A 15851-nucleotide genomic window follows, 5' to 3' on the forward strand; every position below is an offset into this window, starting at 1 on the left:
ACGTGTATAAACTTGATTGGTCCAAACAGCAAGAAATACATGACCTTAAAGTTGTTTTGGGGAGAGTTAATTTTTATTATTATAAAACATCTGTCTAAACACTGGAAGTATATTAATATATTAGTTTGCATTTTTCCTCCTTCAGCCTCTGCAAAGGATAGAAAATGAAGTAGAACTCTTAGGAGAACATCTTCCAGTAGGAGGTTTTACGTACCCTCCATCGGCTCATCCCCCAACATTACCTCCGTCAGCTCCTTTGCAGTTCCTAACCCATGATCCTTTGCATCAGGAGGTGTCCTTTGGAGTAGTAAGTTTTCATTCATTGTTTTTTTAATCTATTACTTGCTCTGATAACTTACTTGTTTTGAGTTCTGTTTGTATACAACTCTACATGTTTTGAATTTTAAATGTATTCTTGAAAGGGTTTGGTTGGAAAATTGTATTTAAATATATACCTAAGTTTTTTTTTCTTTTTATTTATTTTTGTAAAGAAAAATATTTATTTGAGAGATAGCTGTGAGGACAAGCGGGGGGGAGGATCAAAGGAAGAAGCATACTCTCTGCTGAGCAGGTAGCCCGATGTGGGACTCAATCCCAGGACCCTGGGATCATGACCTGAGCTGAAGGCAGACACTGGCTTACCATCCAGGCACTCTGTATTTTCTTTTTAAAAATATTTATTTTTAAAGAGAAAAAGAAAGCAGGGGGGAGGTGCAGAGGAGAGGAACAAGCAGACTCCATGCTAAGTACGAAGCCCAAGGCGGGACACGATCCCAATACCTGAAATCATGACCTGAGCTAAGATGAAGAGTCAGACTCCCAACCGAATGAGCCACCTAGGCACCCCAACCATTAAAAAAACGCCTTAAGTGTATATTTTAAACTAGTTGTATCTATGTTAACACTTTAATAAATCCCAAATGTTATTTAAATAGCAAGGAATTTTGTAAGGTTTTTTTTTTGTTTTTTTGTTTTGTTTTGTTTTGTTTTGTTTTAAGAAGAAAGACTATTCAACAGAATAAAGGTAGAATGATCTTAAATTGTTTTTAACATTTTCCCCTACAGCCTTATCCTCCATTTATGCCTCGGAGGCTCACAGGACGTAGTAGATATCGATCCCAGCAGCCAATACCACCTCCCCCTTATCATCCCAGCTTACTACCATATGTGTTGTAAGTTCTGTTTTTCTCATTTTAGTGAATTCTGAATTTTTATACCCTTGACAACTCTCTCTTTTATGAATACCTTCTCTGTGATACATGATTTAGGGTATATGAGAGATTTGTTTAGAAATTAAGGGGTATGGGGTGGGGAACAAATGTAAGGGTGAAATAGAGAACAGCCAAGAACAAGAGAGAAGTGGGAGAGGAAGGAATTTGTGAGCCAGAAAGTAAGTTTAACAAATCAAAAGGTAGAAAAGTTAATAATTTTTGCCTCTTTTTTTTTTTTAAGGGTTTTTTTTTTTAATTTTTTATTTATTTATGATAGTCAGAGAGAGAGAGAGAGGCAGAGACACAGGCAGAGGGAGAAGCAGGCTCCATGCACCGGGAGCCCGATGTGGGATTCGATCCCGGGTCTCCAGGATCGCACCCTGGGCCAAAGACAGGCGCTAAACCGCTGCGCCACCCAGGGATCCCCAATTTTTGCCTCTTTTACAACTGTGATCACTTGCCATCTTTGAAGATCCAGCTTTTTTTCTTTTTCTTTTTTTTTTTTTTAAGATTTTTATTTATTTGAGAGAGAGAGAGAGAGAGCGTGAGTTAGGGAAAAACGATAGAGGGAAAGAGACAAGCAGACTTTCTGCTGAGCAGGGGACCCCACCCCCACCCCGATCATGATCTGAGCTGAAGGCAGACACTTAGCCTGCTGAGTCACCCAGGTACCCTGAATATACAGCTTTGATATTGCTGCTTTTCTCAAGGAAAGAGGGAACAGAGAAGTTATGTCAATACCTTAGAAATACTGTTAGAATTAAGTTTGTAACAAGCGCCCAAGGGTTATGGGTCATAGTTCTTTGTTTCTCTCTCTTGGTTTTTTTTGTTTTAAGATTATTTATTTATTCATGAGAGACACAGAGAGATTGCGAGAGAGACACAGGCAGAGGGAGAAGCAGGCTCCATACAGGGAGCCCAACGTGGGACTCAATCCGGGGTCTCCAGGATTACACCCTGAGCTGAAGGCAGACGCTCAACCACTGAGACACCCAGGCGTCCCATATTTCTCTCTTGTAATGAAGTTCAGAAGTAGTCAATTCAGGGACCACTTGTTAGCCTCATAAATAAGAAATGGTTCTACCAAACTCAAAATTTTATGACTTCCTCTACATGATTGAAGATGGCTCCCAAGTTCTAGCCATTTTATCCACATTCCAGCTATCAAAAATGAAAATGGATCTCTCTGCTTACTTGCCTCCTCTCAAGGATACTTAGTTGCACGTGTTACTCCTACCTACATCCCGCTGGCTAGAATTCAGTCTCATGTCTATAATTACCTTCTAAGAAGACTAGGAAATTTTTTATACAGAGAGCCATGTGCTTATACTACACTAGTTTTTGTTTTATTTTTTTAAATAAATTTTTATTTATTTATGATAGTCACACACACAGAGAGAGAGAGAGAGAGAGAGAGGCAGAGACACAGGCAGAGAGAGAAGCAGGCTCCATGCACCGGGAGCCCGACATGGGATTCGATCCCGGGTCTCCAGGATCGTGCCCTGGGCCAAAAGCAGGCACCAAACCGCTGCGCCACCCAGGGATCCCCTACACTAGTTTGATAATTGTAGCATTATTATAAGTCTTAAAATCAGATAGTGTCAGAACTTGGTTCTTAAAATTATTTTAAAGTCTTACATGATCCATATAAAGTTTAAAATCAGCAAATCAGTTTCTACCAAAATACAGCTTGCTGGGTTTTTTGTAGGGGCTGCATGAAATTTATAGATCAGTTTTGGAGGAGAATTGATATCTTCTTGTCTGCTTAACAGTATATTTCTCTATTTGTTAATTTAAACAAAATTTCCTGCAGTATTTTTAGTTTTTAATTATGTAGGTCTTGTACATGTTTGGTTAAATTAATTCCTAATATTTCATTTAAAAAATATTTTATTTATTCATGAGAGAGACACACACACAGAGAGAGGCAGAGATACAGGCAGAGGGAGAGAAGCAGGCTCCAAGCAGGGAGCCGGATGCGGGACCCAATCCCAGGACCCCAGGATCAGGCCCTGGGCTGAAGGCGGCATTAAACCGCTGAGACACCCAGGCTGCCCATTAATGTCAGTTTTTATATATTGCCAGTCAAGTCCCTTTCTTTAAAAGAGTTGCCACTGATTAACACTGACCATTCTTTTTCCCTTTAGTATTAACCTTGTTCTTCCTATCCTGTTCATTTATGTAATGTACCAATGTATGAATGCTAATGTTTTCACTGCAGATCAATGCTTCCAGTGCCACCTGCAGTGGGCCCAACTTTCAGCTTTGAATTGGATGTGGAAGATGGAGAAGTAGAAAATTATGAGGTTAGTCGGTAAATTTATTTGGGGAGTGTTGTATGCATAAGAAGTATTGTTCTACTCATTCACTCATTCATCTCATTAAACACGCATTTGATAATTCCCCTATACATTTCACAATGCGAATGTATAAAAAAAAAAAGTGGTCAGCATCCTTAGGATATTTCTACATGTACCACACAGCTATGATAATGAGATAGGCTTTGGTGATGCATTAGAATTACATAAAATTCCTTTAAGAGACTGTAAATGAGAAAACAGTGAATTATGATTGAATGTTCTGAAAAGATTTTGTGGAAGGACAGGTGTTTGAGCTGGTTCCTAAAGGATGGAAAGGCTGCTTCATGCGTGAGATTGAGGTAGGGAAGTGCTGGATATTCTTATGGCACAGCATATGATTGGTGGCTAAAATGAAAGGGAGAAAATGGAAATTTGTTTGAAAAGTTCAACTGGCTGTTCTTGAGTATATGTATGCCCTGCTTAGAGACAAAATTTTGACTGTTGTGAGAGGAAGGAGCTGCTAAGTATCTTGGTGCTTATGGCATCAGACGTCTACCTTTATGAGTCCAAATTCTGCTGGTAGCATGAAGGAATAGATGGGAATGGTCAGACATCAGCGGAAGGAAGAGTTACTTAATAGATTGGGCGAATTATAAAACTATGCAGTTAACCATGGAAACTCCAGATGTATAAGAGTCTTATCTTAAGAGACTTTTTTCTTTTTTATTCTTAAAATTCTTAAATATAATTTTTTTTTTTTTTTTTTTTTCTTAAATATAATTTAATTTGAGAGACTCAACAGGAATTGATCACTGAATGATTTGTGGTAGTGTCGGGTGTGTGTAGGGGGGTTGCAAAAGAAAATGCTCTGCAAAAAGGATTTCAGTAGTTGATGAAGAATGCAGAATGAAAGATGACAGGTAAAGTAGATGATGTGGACGTTATTATATTATTTGAGATTAGGAATAGGCGGTGCAGTTTAGGGGTTGGAAGGCAACTTTGTATTTTGAATGTGACAATGTGACTTTTTTTATACTGCTACTTCTCTTTCTCACCCCAGCCTCATTCAGTCTCTATTTATACAATGTGACTAGAACCTAGGGATGGAGAAGGGACAAAAACCATACACACATAATCTTAAAGCACCTTTGTTTTTGTTTGTTTGTTTTTTTAACATGTGGAAGAGATCAGGCCAAATACTATATATTCTTCTACCAAAAAACTAGTGTTTTTGGTTTTTTTTTAAGATTTTATTTATTTATTCATGAGAGACACACACAGAGAGAGAGGCAGAGACACAGGCAGAGGGAGAAGCAAGCTCCATGCAGGGAGCCCGACGTGGGACTCGAACCCAAGACTCTGGGATCATGGCCTGGGCTGAAGGCAGTTGCTCAACCGCTTAGCCACCCGGGCGTCCCCTCCTTTATAGTTTTCAGAATGTATTGTGTCATTTTCCTTCTACATATGTAATCACACTGCACTGTCCTTTGGATTCCAGTTCCAGATTTTTAGAGAGAGAAAGGGGCTGTAATAATTTTCCTGGTTTATTTCTACACTGATAATGTTAGTTTTGTACAAAGGAGTTGGTTATCGTTTAGGCATTCTGTACTAAAATTAAGTCCTAAGTCATGCTGCTGAAAAGGACAGCTCTTTGTTAAATAGATCATGTGTACCCATCAATGGAAAAAAGCAGTGATACCATCCCAACATAAGAAAAATACTTTTTATTTGGCATTGGAGTACCTTTCTAAACTGTACTTTGGGTTAAATATGTTTGATCTTCTGTAGTCATACTTGGTCCAGACTCTTGCTTTTCTGGTTTTGAATCTACCTGCTACATTCTTGCTTAAGTGCCTTTATTCCCCTATCCTTCTGCCTAAGAACTTCCCTCTCCTCCACATTTTGAAACATAACTGTTTTTTAAGACCTAGCTAAAAGTACTGCCTCTGTGAAAGGCATTTCTAGTCCATTCCCAGTTTTTTTTTTTTTTTTTTTTAAGATTTTATTTATTTGTTCATGACAGACACAGAGACAGACAGAGGCAGAGACATAGGCAGAGGGAGAAGCAGGCTCCATGCAGGGAGCCCAACATGGGACTCGATCCCGGGTCTCCAGGATCAGGCCCTGGGCTGAAGGCAGCGCTAAACCGCTGAGCCACCCGGGCTGCCCTACATTCCCAGATCTAAATGAGTCCCTCCCTCCTTTTTGTTCTCAAAGTTCTTATAAAAACATCCATACTAATCATGTCTTCGCTTTAAAAAACTCACTGCTCTTTTTTTACCTTTATTTTAACGATTTTTATTTATTCATTCATGAGAGAGGCAGAGACACAGGTAGAGGGAGAAGCAGGCTCTGTGCAGGGAGCCCGGTGTGGGACTCGATCCTGGGTCTCCAGGATCATACCCTGGGCTGAAGGCAGTGCTAAACCGCTGAGGCACCTGGGCTGCCCCTTATTTTACCTTTTCTATTTAAATTATGCTGAGTACAGTTTGATATAGAACAGTGCCTTATTATAATAATATCACACCTAATAAATTAAGAAAGTGATAGAATGTTACCATTTTGCCATCTTTAATGGATTAGTGGACCTAGGCAGTGTTACATCAGTGATTGTTAACATAGCAGGTAGGCATGTTGAGCCTTATGATGGAAATAGTCAAAGCTACCAATTTATAGCAAGTACAGGGGAAAGAAAATACAAGTAGGTTCAGTGAGCAAAATTCGGAGTGTGGGAATTTGTACAAGCCATTGACCTTGTTTGTTCAACAGATAAAAGAATAAAAAAGATATTAGAGACATACCAAGCAGCAGTAATGTATAGATTTTTTTGGATCCTGATTTGAACAAACTGTATTTAGTGTTTTTGAAAATAATTGAAACAGAGGCGATTGGCATTTTAAAGGAATTGTTAATTTTTTAAGTGTGATGATACTGTGGTTGTGTTCTTTTAAAACATCTTTTATTTTTTAGTAGGGTGGTTCTCAACTTAGGGACAATTTTACTTCCCAGATGGTAGGTATTTAACAACATCTGGAGACATTGTTGGTTGTTAAAACTAGGGGTATGGCGTTATTGGCATCCAGCAGCTTAGAGGCAAGTGATGCTGTGTACAAGGACGGCTCCCCTCAATAAAATTTTGTCTGGCCCAAAATGTCAGAAGCGCTGAGGTGGGCAGATTGTTTTAAAGATATACACAGAACTATTTTACCAGTGAAATAAATGTTTTAGTTTTGTTTCAAAATAATCTGGAGTTTAGAGTGGATAGTACTTCATGAAATTATTGTTGAGGCTGGGTAATAGGTATGTGAAAATTCATATACTTTTTTCTAGTATTGTACATACTTAAAATTTTCTATAATAAAGATAGGGTTGATTTTTCTTTTGTTTCTTGGGTTTTTTGATTTTTGAAATAGAAAACTTAGAGATAAAAGTTATGTCTCCTTTTTCCTTCTCTAGGCCCTATTAAACCTGGCAGAGCGACTGGGAGAGGCTAAACCCCGAGGACTGACTAAAGCAGATATTGAACAGCTTCCTTCTTACCGGTTCAATCCTAACAACCACCAGTCAGAACAGACTTTGTAAGTACAATTTTCCAACATCACTCTGAAATTTCCTTTTCTACCTCTATAAAAGAAAGCTTGAGAGTCAGAGATAACTTGATAAAAATAAGTAGTCTCTGTTGCATACTCCAGGCCTGTTGTGCTATCCGATAAGGTAGCCACAGTCATGTAGGGCTGTTTAGATTAAATAAGAAGTTAAGTATCTTTATTGCACTAACTAATGATGCCGTGTTAGAAGACGTAGACTATTTCTGTCTCAGAAAGTTCTTTTCGACAGTCCTGTTCTGGATTTTCAGGTTGCCTACAAATTTTGTGTTTTCTACTTCAAACTTTGTAAGATTGAAGGGTCTCCTACATGTAAAGGTTGATGTTTTTACCTAAACATTGTGCTTATTGTAGTATCTTTAATAATCACTTTACAGAGATAAAATCCACATGTAAAGTGTATAATTTGTGTTTTTTTCCTATATTCATAGTTTTGCAGCCATCTTCAGATTTGAATGTACACTGTTTCTTCACCCCATAAAGAAACCTCTCACCTATTAGCAGCCACTTTGCATTTTCCCCAACCCTGTCTAGCATAGCTCCTAAGAAATTTACTTTTTAAAAATCTCTATTGATTTGCCTGTCCTGGACATTTCACATAAATGAGATCATACAATATGTGCTCTTTTATGTATGGCTTCTTTCACTTCAAGGTCCATCATGTTGCTTGTATCAGTACTTCTTCTGTCCCTTTTGTGGCCAAATAATATTTCATTGTATGGATACACCAAATACTGTTTATTCCTTCCTCAATTGATAGACATTTGGGTTATTACTGTGTTTTGACTAGTAATAATACTACTGTGAACGTTTGTGTACAGAATTTTTCTGTGGATGTATATTTTCATTTCTCTGAAGTATCTGATGGATCATATGACTTTGTTTAATCTCTCTTTTTTTTTTAAGATTTTATTTATTCATGAGTGACAGAGAGAGAGGCAGAGACATAAGCAGAGGGAGAAGCAGGCTCCATGCCAAGAGCCTGACATGGGTCTCAATCCCGGGTCTCCAGGATCACGCCCTGGGCTGAAGGCGGTGCTAAACCACTGAGCCACCCAGGCTGCCCCTAACCTTTTTAAAAAGTTTCGGGATCCCTGGGTGGCACAGCGGGGATCCCTGGGTGGCGCAGCGGTTTGGCGCCTGCCTTTGGCCCAGGGCGCGATCCTGGAGACCCGGGATCGAGTCCCACGTCGGGCTCCCGGTGCGTGGAGCCTGCTTCTCCCTCTGCCTGTGTTTCTGCCTCTCTCTATCTCTCTGTGACTATCATAAATAAATAAAAAAAATTTTTTTAAAAAAGTTTCTTATTCATTTATGAATTTATTCATGGGGTTCAAACTTAGAACCCTGAGATCGAGTCACATGTTCTTCTGACTAAGCCAGCCAGGCACCCCAACTTTTTTTTTCTAACTTTGTTTAACCTTTTGAGAGCTTCCAGTTTTTTCCAAAGTGGATATACCATTTTACATTCCCACCAGAAAATATATGTAAAGTTTCTCCACATCCTCTCCAGTGCTTATTATTATCTGTCTTTTGGTTCTAGCTGTCCTTGTGGGAGTGAAGTGGTGGTATCTTACTAAGGTTTTGTTTGTTTTGTTTAAAGATTTTATTTATTTATTCATGAGAGATACACAGAGTCAGACATAGGCAGAGGGAGAGGCAGGCTCCTCATGGGGAGCCCAGTGTGGGGCTTGATCATACCCTGAACCAAAGGGAGACGCTCAACTGCTGAGCCAACCAGGCATCCCTCTTACTAAGGTTTTATCTCCATTTCCCAGGTGGCTAATGATGTTGAGTTCTTTTACTGTACTTATTTGCCACCTATATATCTTCTTTGGAGAAATTTCTCTATCCTTTGCTATTTTTAAAAATAGCATCCTTTGCTATTTTTAAAAATTGGGTTGTCTATTATTGAATTGTAGAAGTTATTTATACATACATGTCATTCCCTTACAAGTTACAATTTTCAAAAGTGTCTCCCATTTTGTAAGTTGTCTTTCACTTTCTTAATGATGTCTTTTGAAGCACAAGTTTTTTATTTTAATGTTCAATTTAACTACTTTCTGTTTTTTGTGCTTTTGGTGTCAGCCTGTGTTAAAACACTGCTTATTTCAAGGTCATGAAGATTTACCTCTTTTAAGAGTTTAGTAGTTTTTAGCTCTTAATTTAGGCTTTTGCCCCCCCCCCCCAATTTTTCAGTTAATTTTTCTATATCGTATAAGGTTAGGGGTCCAACTTCATTCTTTTGTATATGGATGTCTAATTGTACCTACACCATTGGTCAAATATTATAGCGTCTTTAGTATGCTGAAGCTTGGATGTTTAATCAGAAGTTTTCTTGGTGATCTCTTAGTAAAGCAGAACATTCTAAATGTTTTAATATCCTGATTTTTTTCAGGGTATTGATTTTTTTGTCTTAAAATTTAAATGACCATTTGAAAACTGAAATGGTAAATGGTTTTCTAGGCTTCAGTAGTCATAACAAAATAGAAAACCACATGGATTTATGGTTAAACGATCTTTTTGTTTTTTTTAGGTGTGTAGTATGCATGTGTGATTTTGAGTCAAGGCAGCTACTTAGAGTTTTACCCTGTAACCATGAGTTCCATGCCAAGTGTGTCGACAAATGGCTTAAGGTAAAGTGATGGTGTCTATGAAGAGAATAACATTGAATTTTCTTTTTTATTGCCCATAGTTTTATGTAGAATAAGTCCATTGTTTGGTGGAGGGTGGGTAAGGAGACAAAACTTCCACTGATTTCTGCAAATGAAGAGAAAAGACCAGTAAAAATTAACTAGAGTTATCAAAATGGGAGTGATTGTATAAAGATGGAGTGATTGAAAATCAGTTATCTGTCCTTGATCACAGTATATTCTTTCTAGTGGTGTGTAGGGACAAGGCCTAACCTTGCAGAGCCAGTTTCCCTTAAGAGTTTTGGAGGGGACTTCACTGGAGCTCTTTTGTTAGAAATTTACATGGGAAATGAACCAGTAGTGCTTTTATTTTTTTTTTTTTTAATTTTTATTCATTTATGATAGTCACACAGAGGGAGAGAGAGAGGCAGAGACGCAGGCAGAGGGAGAAGCAGGCTCCATGCACCGGAAGCCCGGTGTGGGATTCGATCCCGGGTCTCCAGGATCGCGCCCTGGGCCAAAGGCAGGCGCAAAACCGCTGCGCCACCCAGGGATCCCAGTAGTGCTTTTATTTAATTCTGATTTTTTCTTTTGTAAATACAAAAAACCCAAGGATACAAATTTTGTACTATAAAAGTTGTTGAATAAAAATAGGATGCAGCAAAATAATTGAAAATAGTCAACTTTATTATTTTAAGAGTATTCTGATTAGAAATAATACCCCCACTCAATTATATAAGGTCACAGTTTGGTGAAGAAGACAGATGAGTTAAAATAGAATCAGTCCTCTGTGTGAGCACAGAGTAAGGGGGCCCCATTTAGCTCAAACTGAATCCTGAAGGCAAAGAATCCTAATTTTTTAGAAGTAGAATGTATTATACATGCACAGCCCTGCCGTGTGGGAGCAGAGATCAGAAAAGAGCAAATTCCATGTGGCTGATGGTGAGGGTGGCAGGAGAAGAGAAGTTTAAAGATATGGCCAGCTTTTGTGACCAGCTTTTGTGAGGTCGTGATGAATATGAGGGATTGTGGACTTGATTCCCAAAGTGATGTGGAAGGCTATGGCTGAGATTGTGTTCAGGAAGATGACTGATCTCTGTTTGGAGAATGGAAAATGAAAGATATTTCTAAGAGACTTTGAGATGGAATGATGATGATCTGGGCTAAACAGAGAACAAATACTGGCAGTTGGATAAGAAGAAGAGGACTGATTGGAGAGCTATCATAATGTACAAATGGGAGTTTTTGACGAATATTGGGTCTTAGAAAGTAAAGGTGCAGGTGTGTCAAGGCAGCTACTTGATGCTTAGATGCTTTGTGGCTTTGGCAACTCAGAAAATGGTGGTGCCATTTGTTGAGAGGGGGTTTTAAGCCGATTATTCAATCTGTCTGATCTGGTGATAGGTAATCTTGTTTATATGTTGAAACAGACATATTAAATCAATCTTTGGCTACTAAGTCTTTGAGTTTGTGGTCAATTTTTTTTTTTTTTTTAAGATTTTATTTATTTGAGAGAGAGCACAAGCAGAGGCAGAGGGAGAAGCAGACTCCCCTACTGAGCAGGGAGCCTGATGCAAGGCTCTGTCCCAGGACCCTGGGATCATGAACTGAGCTGAAGGTAGATGCTTAACCAACTGAGCCACCCAGACACCCTGTGGTGTATACTTTTTATTTTTTTTTAAGATTTTTTTTTTATTTATTCATGAGAGAGAGAGAGAGACAGAGACATAGGCAGAGGGAGACGCAGGCTTCATGTGGGGAGCCTGATGTGGGACTCAATCCCAGGACCCCAGGATCACAACCTGAGCCAAAACAAAGACACGCTCAACTGCTGAGCCATCCAGGCGCCCTGTGGTGTATTTTTTAAAAGAGAGATTAGGGATGCCTGGGTGGCTCACCAGTTGGGCATCTGCCTTTGGCTCAGGGCATGATCCCGGAGATCTGGGATTGCGTCCCACATCAGGTTCCTGTGGGGAACTTGCTTGTGTATCTGCCTCTTTCTCCATGTCTCTCATGAATGAATGAATGAATGAATGAATGAATCTTTTTTTTTTTTTTTAAGATTTATTTATTTACTCATGAGAGACGCATAGAGAGAAAGGCAGAGACACAGGCAGAGGGAGAAGCAGGCTCCATGCAGGGAGCCCAATGTGGGACTTGATCCCAGATCCTGGGATCACGACCTGAACTGAAGGCAGCCACCCAACCGCTGAGCCACCCAGGCGTCCCGAATAGATCTTTCAAAAAATAAATAAGAGATTAAATGATTACTTTGTACTTTTTATAAAGGAATAAAGAATGTAAATACTATCTATTTGGGAAATAAAAATATCTCATTGCTTTTAACATGTTACATTGTATTAGTCACAATTCAGACAAGTTTTCTCTCTTGTCTTTTAGGCAAATCGTACTTGCCCAATCTGCCGAGCTGATGCTTCCGAAGTGCATCGGGATTCAGAATGACCAACCTAAGAGCACAAATTTAGTTTGGGTGTTCCTCATCACATGTATATACGGACTCTTCATTGAACTTAATCTGTGTGGCTTCCAGCCCTCCCTTTACCAAAAGGGTCAATGGACCTTTCTTTGCACTGTGTGACTTAATCAACTATAAAAGCTTACAATTAGTCTTCACAATTATGGGATTGTTATACTAACCGTGTGATTGGAACTCCAAAGACTTTTTCTTTAGCTTAATTTTGTGTGTGCACTAACATTCCCTGGTTTTTGTGTGATCATTCCGAGTGTTGCTGCAAGATTACAGTGGACGTGATCTTTTAGCATGTGCTTTTATAAAAAGTGGTAGCTCCAGATGATATAGCAATCTACCTTATATAGAGCCTTCAGAAACTGTGAGTGGAAATGAATGCAGCGTATGACTGTTGGTGATAAATGTATCTGTGTGTGAGAGAGAGTGCGCAACTACTTGTGTGAGGGCATGGTAGCTAAATGTGTGTATGAGATCCTATATACCAGCATGTACCAAGAATGTGTGTGTAGTTTTAATTATGCTGCAATGTATAATCTGGTGTGTTATTTAAACAGCACTAGTACTGTACACTGGTTTTTTCCCTTGTGTTTGCTGTTGCACACTGATTGCTAAGGGTGCATCAATGATAAGCATTGAATACTCCATACCCTTTCTTCCCAATGAATGGAATGAGAAAAGCCTTCTTCCTTTGCTTCAGGCAGCTGTCACCTTCTCTTCGTTGGTGGTCCCAGGTGGGTCACTTAAGAAAAAAAGTGTAACAGATTTCTCAGTCCATGAACCTGATTTTTTGATTCTGTTGTGAAAATTTTTTTAATCTCCAACTTGCTGTTTCCAAAAAGAAGGTGCAATATCATACATCATCAGTTAGCAATATTAGCATTTCAATCAGTGATTTGAATGTTGATACTCTCTTGTTTTTTCCTTTACATTTCCAGTAAGCTTCTTACAGGAAGTACCTGTGATTTTTTTTTTTTTTTTTTTTTGATGTTTAGATTTGTAGTCTATTCTGAAGATATTTGAGTAATATATTTCTCAGTATACTGCTGGTCCCATGAAGTCTCACTTCTCTACTTCCACCAGAAAAAAAATCTGTTAACTAATTCAGCTTGGCTTCTGATATGTTCTTTGTTAAGCTCTCATAGGCAACTAAATTGTTTTAAGAAACTGTTTTTTTGTTTGTATCGATTCACCTGCCAACCTCCAATTCTGAAAGTTGTCTAGTTTTTCCCTCAGTAAATGTGCTTCTCATGGAAACCCTCATTTCCAGGATGGATCAAGTGCTGTGACAGCTCGAATTCTTAGACCTGATGTGCTTTGATGTTCTATTGCTTTTTAAAAATGTTTTTGTTTGAGAAAAATTTAATATAACAGGTCCAGAATACTTGCAGTATAAATGAAGATTTGATTTTTGTATAAAAAATAATGCTGTAAAACAGGAATTGACCTTCATTTAGTTGATCTGAAATAATACATAGCTATGTGGGTTTGTTTTTTAATAGGTCCATTGAGGATCATTTAGATTGTTTAAAGTCATTTTTCCAGCAGTGTTTTGATTCGTCCCTCGTTCTTTTATTGTCTTCAGCATCGTCTGCCTCTTCCTGCAGTTGAGGTCATTGCTTTGTTTGCAGTAGCACAAACTGCATAATCCCAGTCAGGACTGTGATGACTTGCTGCCAGCCTCACTCAGCTTTCAGTTGGCTCTGTGTCAGTTTTCTACTCAGACAGTGTTAACTACTTGTTACTGCCATGCTACTTGCCTTCCCTTGAAGTCTCTATAAGCTCATCCCAGCTTAGAGTTCAGTAAAGTCAATTCTCACAGAAGCACAATTTTGCCCTTTTCCAGACACTGTTGCCTCTATCTAGTCATACAAATAGGATTTTGCACACTTTCTGTTTGCCCCTGTATTTGTCAGTGCATCAGAAATACATCTCAACAGTGCTAAAGTGCACATGTTACTTTTCAATCATTAGGACATTCCCCACCTGTTCCTGATGAATAAAAAGCGCGTTGAAGACCAAAATTATTGGCATAATAATCAGCTACATTACAAATCACGTATAGTTTGATCTTTATTTTTTTTAATTATAAAAAATCATGTTTAAAATGGCAAAAAGCCCATGTTATACATAGACTCTTTTATATAGCTGCAAAAAATTTATATCTGTACAGATCTAACATAACACTACTACACTCAGTATTCATTTTATTGAAGCATGCAAGTAAAGCACTTTTCTAATTTATATAGATACCTAATTAACAAGGCACATTGTACTAATGACTAGGAAAAGTAGCTCTATCTTCCCTCTGACGATGAATTCTTGTCATAATATCCCTTTTCCAGCAAATTTTTGAGAGGCAGTTGGCAAATTAGGAGGCAGCAGGGTCTATTTTGGTAAAATCCTGAAGTAATTGTTGCACTCTTGTGACTGATCTCTCTTTGGGAATGTCTTTCTTTGCATGGGGCCCTTAGAGATGTGTACAGACTTGCTTTTTAAATGGTTAGCGCGTATTAGGAGCATACATGCATGTGTTCTGAACCAACTCAGACTAGCCACGGTGAACAACTTCATGGCTAGCAAAAGAGAACAGTTGATTTGTGCCCAGCTGTTGTCACCTTGAGCGATGCATCAGATAGCAGGCAGATGTTGGTTTGTTGCCTTCTTCCTCTTTTCTCCTAAAACAATATTGGCTTTACCATCTTAACTCTGCTGTGGGGTTTCATTTTGTGTTGTTTTGCATGAATTTTCATCTTTGAATTTGTTTTTTAACCGCCTCCCCTTCCCCCAATAGAACAAAACAAACAATAAGGCCTCCAGGTATCAAGATCTCATTAGGATTTTCAGTCCTGAATTTTTTTGAGCAAAATCTGGAAAATGTGAAAGCATATTTAGATTTTATACACTCTCTGAAATGTGATTTATTAAGATTCTTAAATTTGGGCCTCTTATAGTATTTTGAATGAGATCTACCAACTCAAAGAGAATATTTTTCACAGATATCTTTAGGCCTTCATTAGAAAGCTATTTCCCCCCCTGTTGGTACATTTGGTTACCTCATTTTGCTGTTTGTTTCAGATTATGAAAGCTTACAGGGGTGTTTTTTGGAATCATTTGCTGAGTCATTTCCTCAAATCATATTCCATTGTATCAGTTAACATATAGTTTTAAATGTACGTATTATAAATATCTGTAACCAAATCATTTGAAGGCTTGATAAATTTTTAACAAAGTTTGTACATTTTTTATGAAAGTTACTAGTAATGCTTTACTAAGTAGTGCAATGAATTTTTATTTTTAATCCCTGTGCCCAATTTTGGAGTTGAGAGGGTTGTTGGTAATAAATGTATGATGTACACTTAAAACATTTTGTTGTGTTTCATGTTACTATGTTAGGGAAGGGGTAGGGTTGTATGTACTCGGAAGGAGGGTTGAATGGGGGATTCCAGCAGGAAGATGGAGCTGTTGAGCTACCTGTGGCTGGATTTAAGTTTTTAGAGTATAATTCAGAATTTTTTCTTCATTTGTGTAAGTATCTTAGAAACATGAAAACAACCATTATAACAAATGGAACAGAATTCTATCATTTAGAAAGCCAAGAAGATAGCTGAATGTAG

At 38.3% G+C, this 15851-nt stretch overlaps 1 protein-coding gene across 18 annotated transcripts in view; it reads left to right on the forward strand.

Annotated features, from left to right (window-relative positions):
• RNF38 (ring finger protein 38) overlaps positions 1 to 15599 on the forward strand; it is a 138929-nt gene extending 123330 nt beyond the window's left edge. For all 18 annotated transcript variants that reach the window (XM_072727917.1, XM_072727918.1, XM_072727919.1 and 15 more), the window contains 6 exons: positions 146 to 307; positions 1066 to 1172; positions 3433 to 3517; positions 6968 to 7089; positions 9650 to 9749; positions 12147 to 15599. In XM_072727917.1, coding sequence (XP_072584018.1) covers positions 146 to 307; positions 1066 to 1172; positions 3433 to 3517; positions 6968 to 7089; positions 9650 to 9749; positions 12147 to 12209 — 639 coding nt within the window. In that variant the 3' untranslated portion in view covers positions 12210 to 15599. The remainder of the gene's footprint in view (positions 1 to 145; positions 308 to 1065; positions 1173 to 3432; positions 3518 to 6967; positions 7090 to 9649; positions 9750 to 12146) is intronic.
• The last annotated feature ends 252 nt before the right edge of the window (positions 15600 to 15851 follow it).

Source organism: Vulpes vulpes, chromosome 12 (assembly GCF_048418805.1).
Source record: "Vulpes vulpes isolate BD-2025 chromosome 12, VulVul3, whole genome shotgun sequence".
NCBI lineage: Eukaryota > Metazoa > Chordata > Mammalia > Carnivora > Canidae > Vulpes > Vulpes vulpes.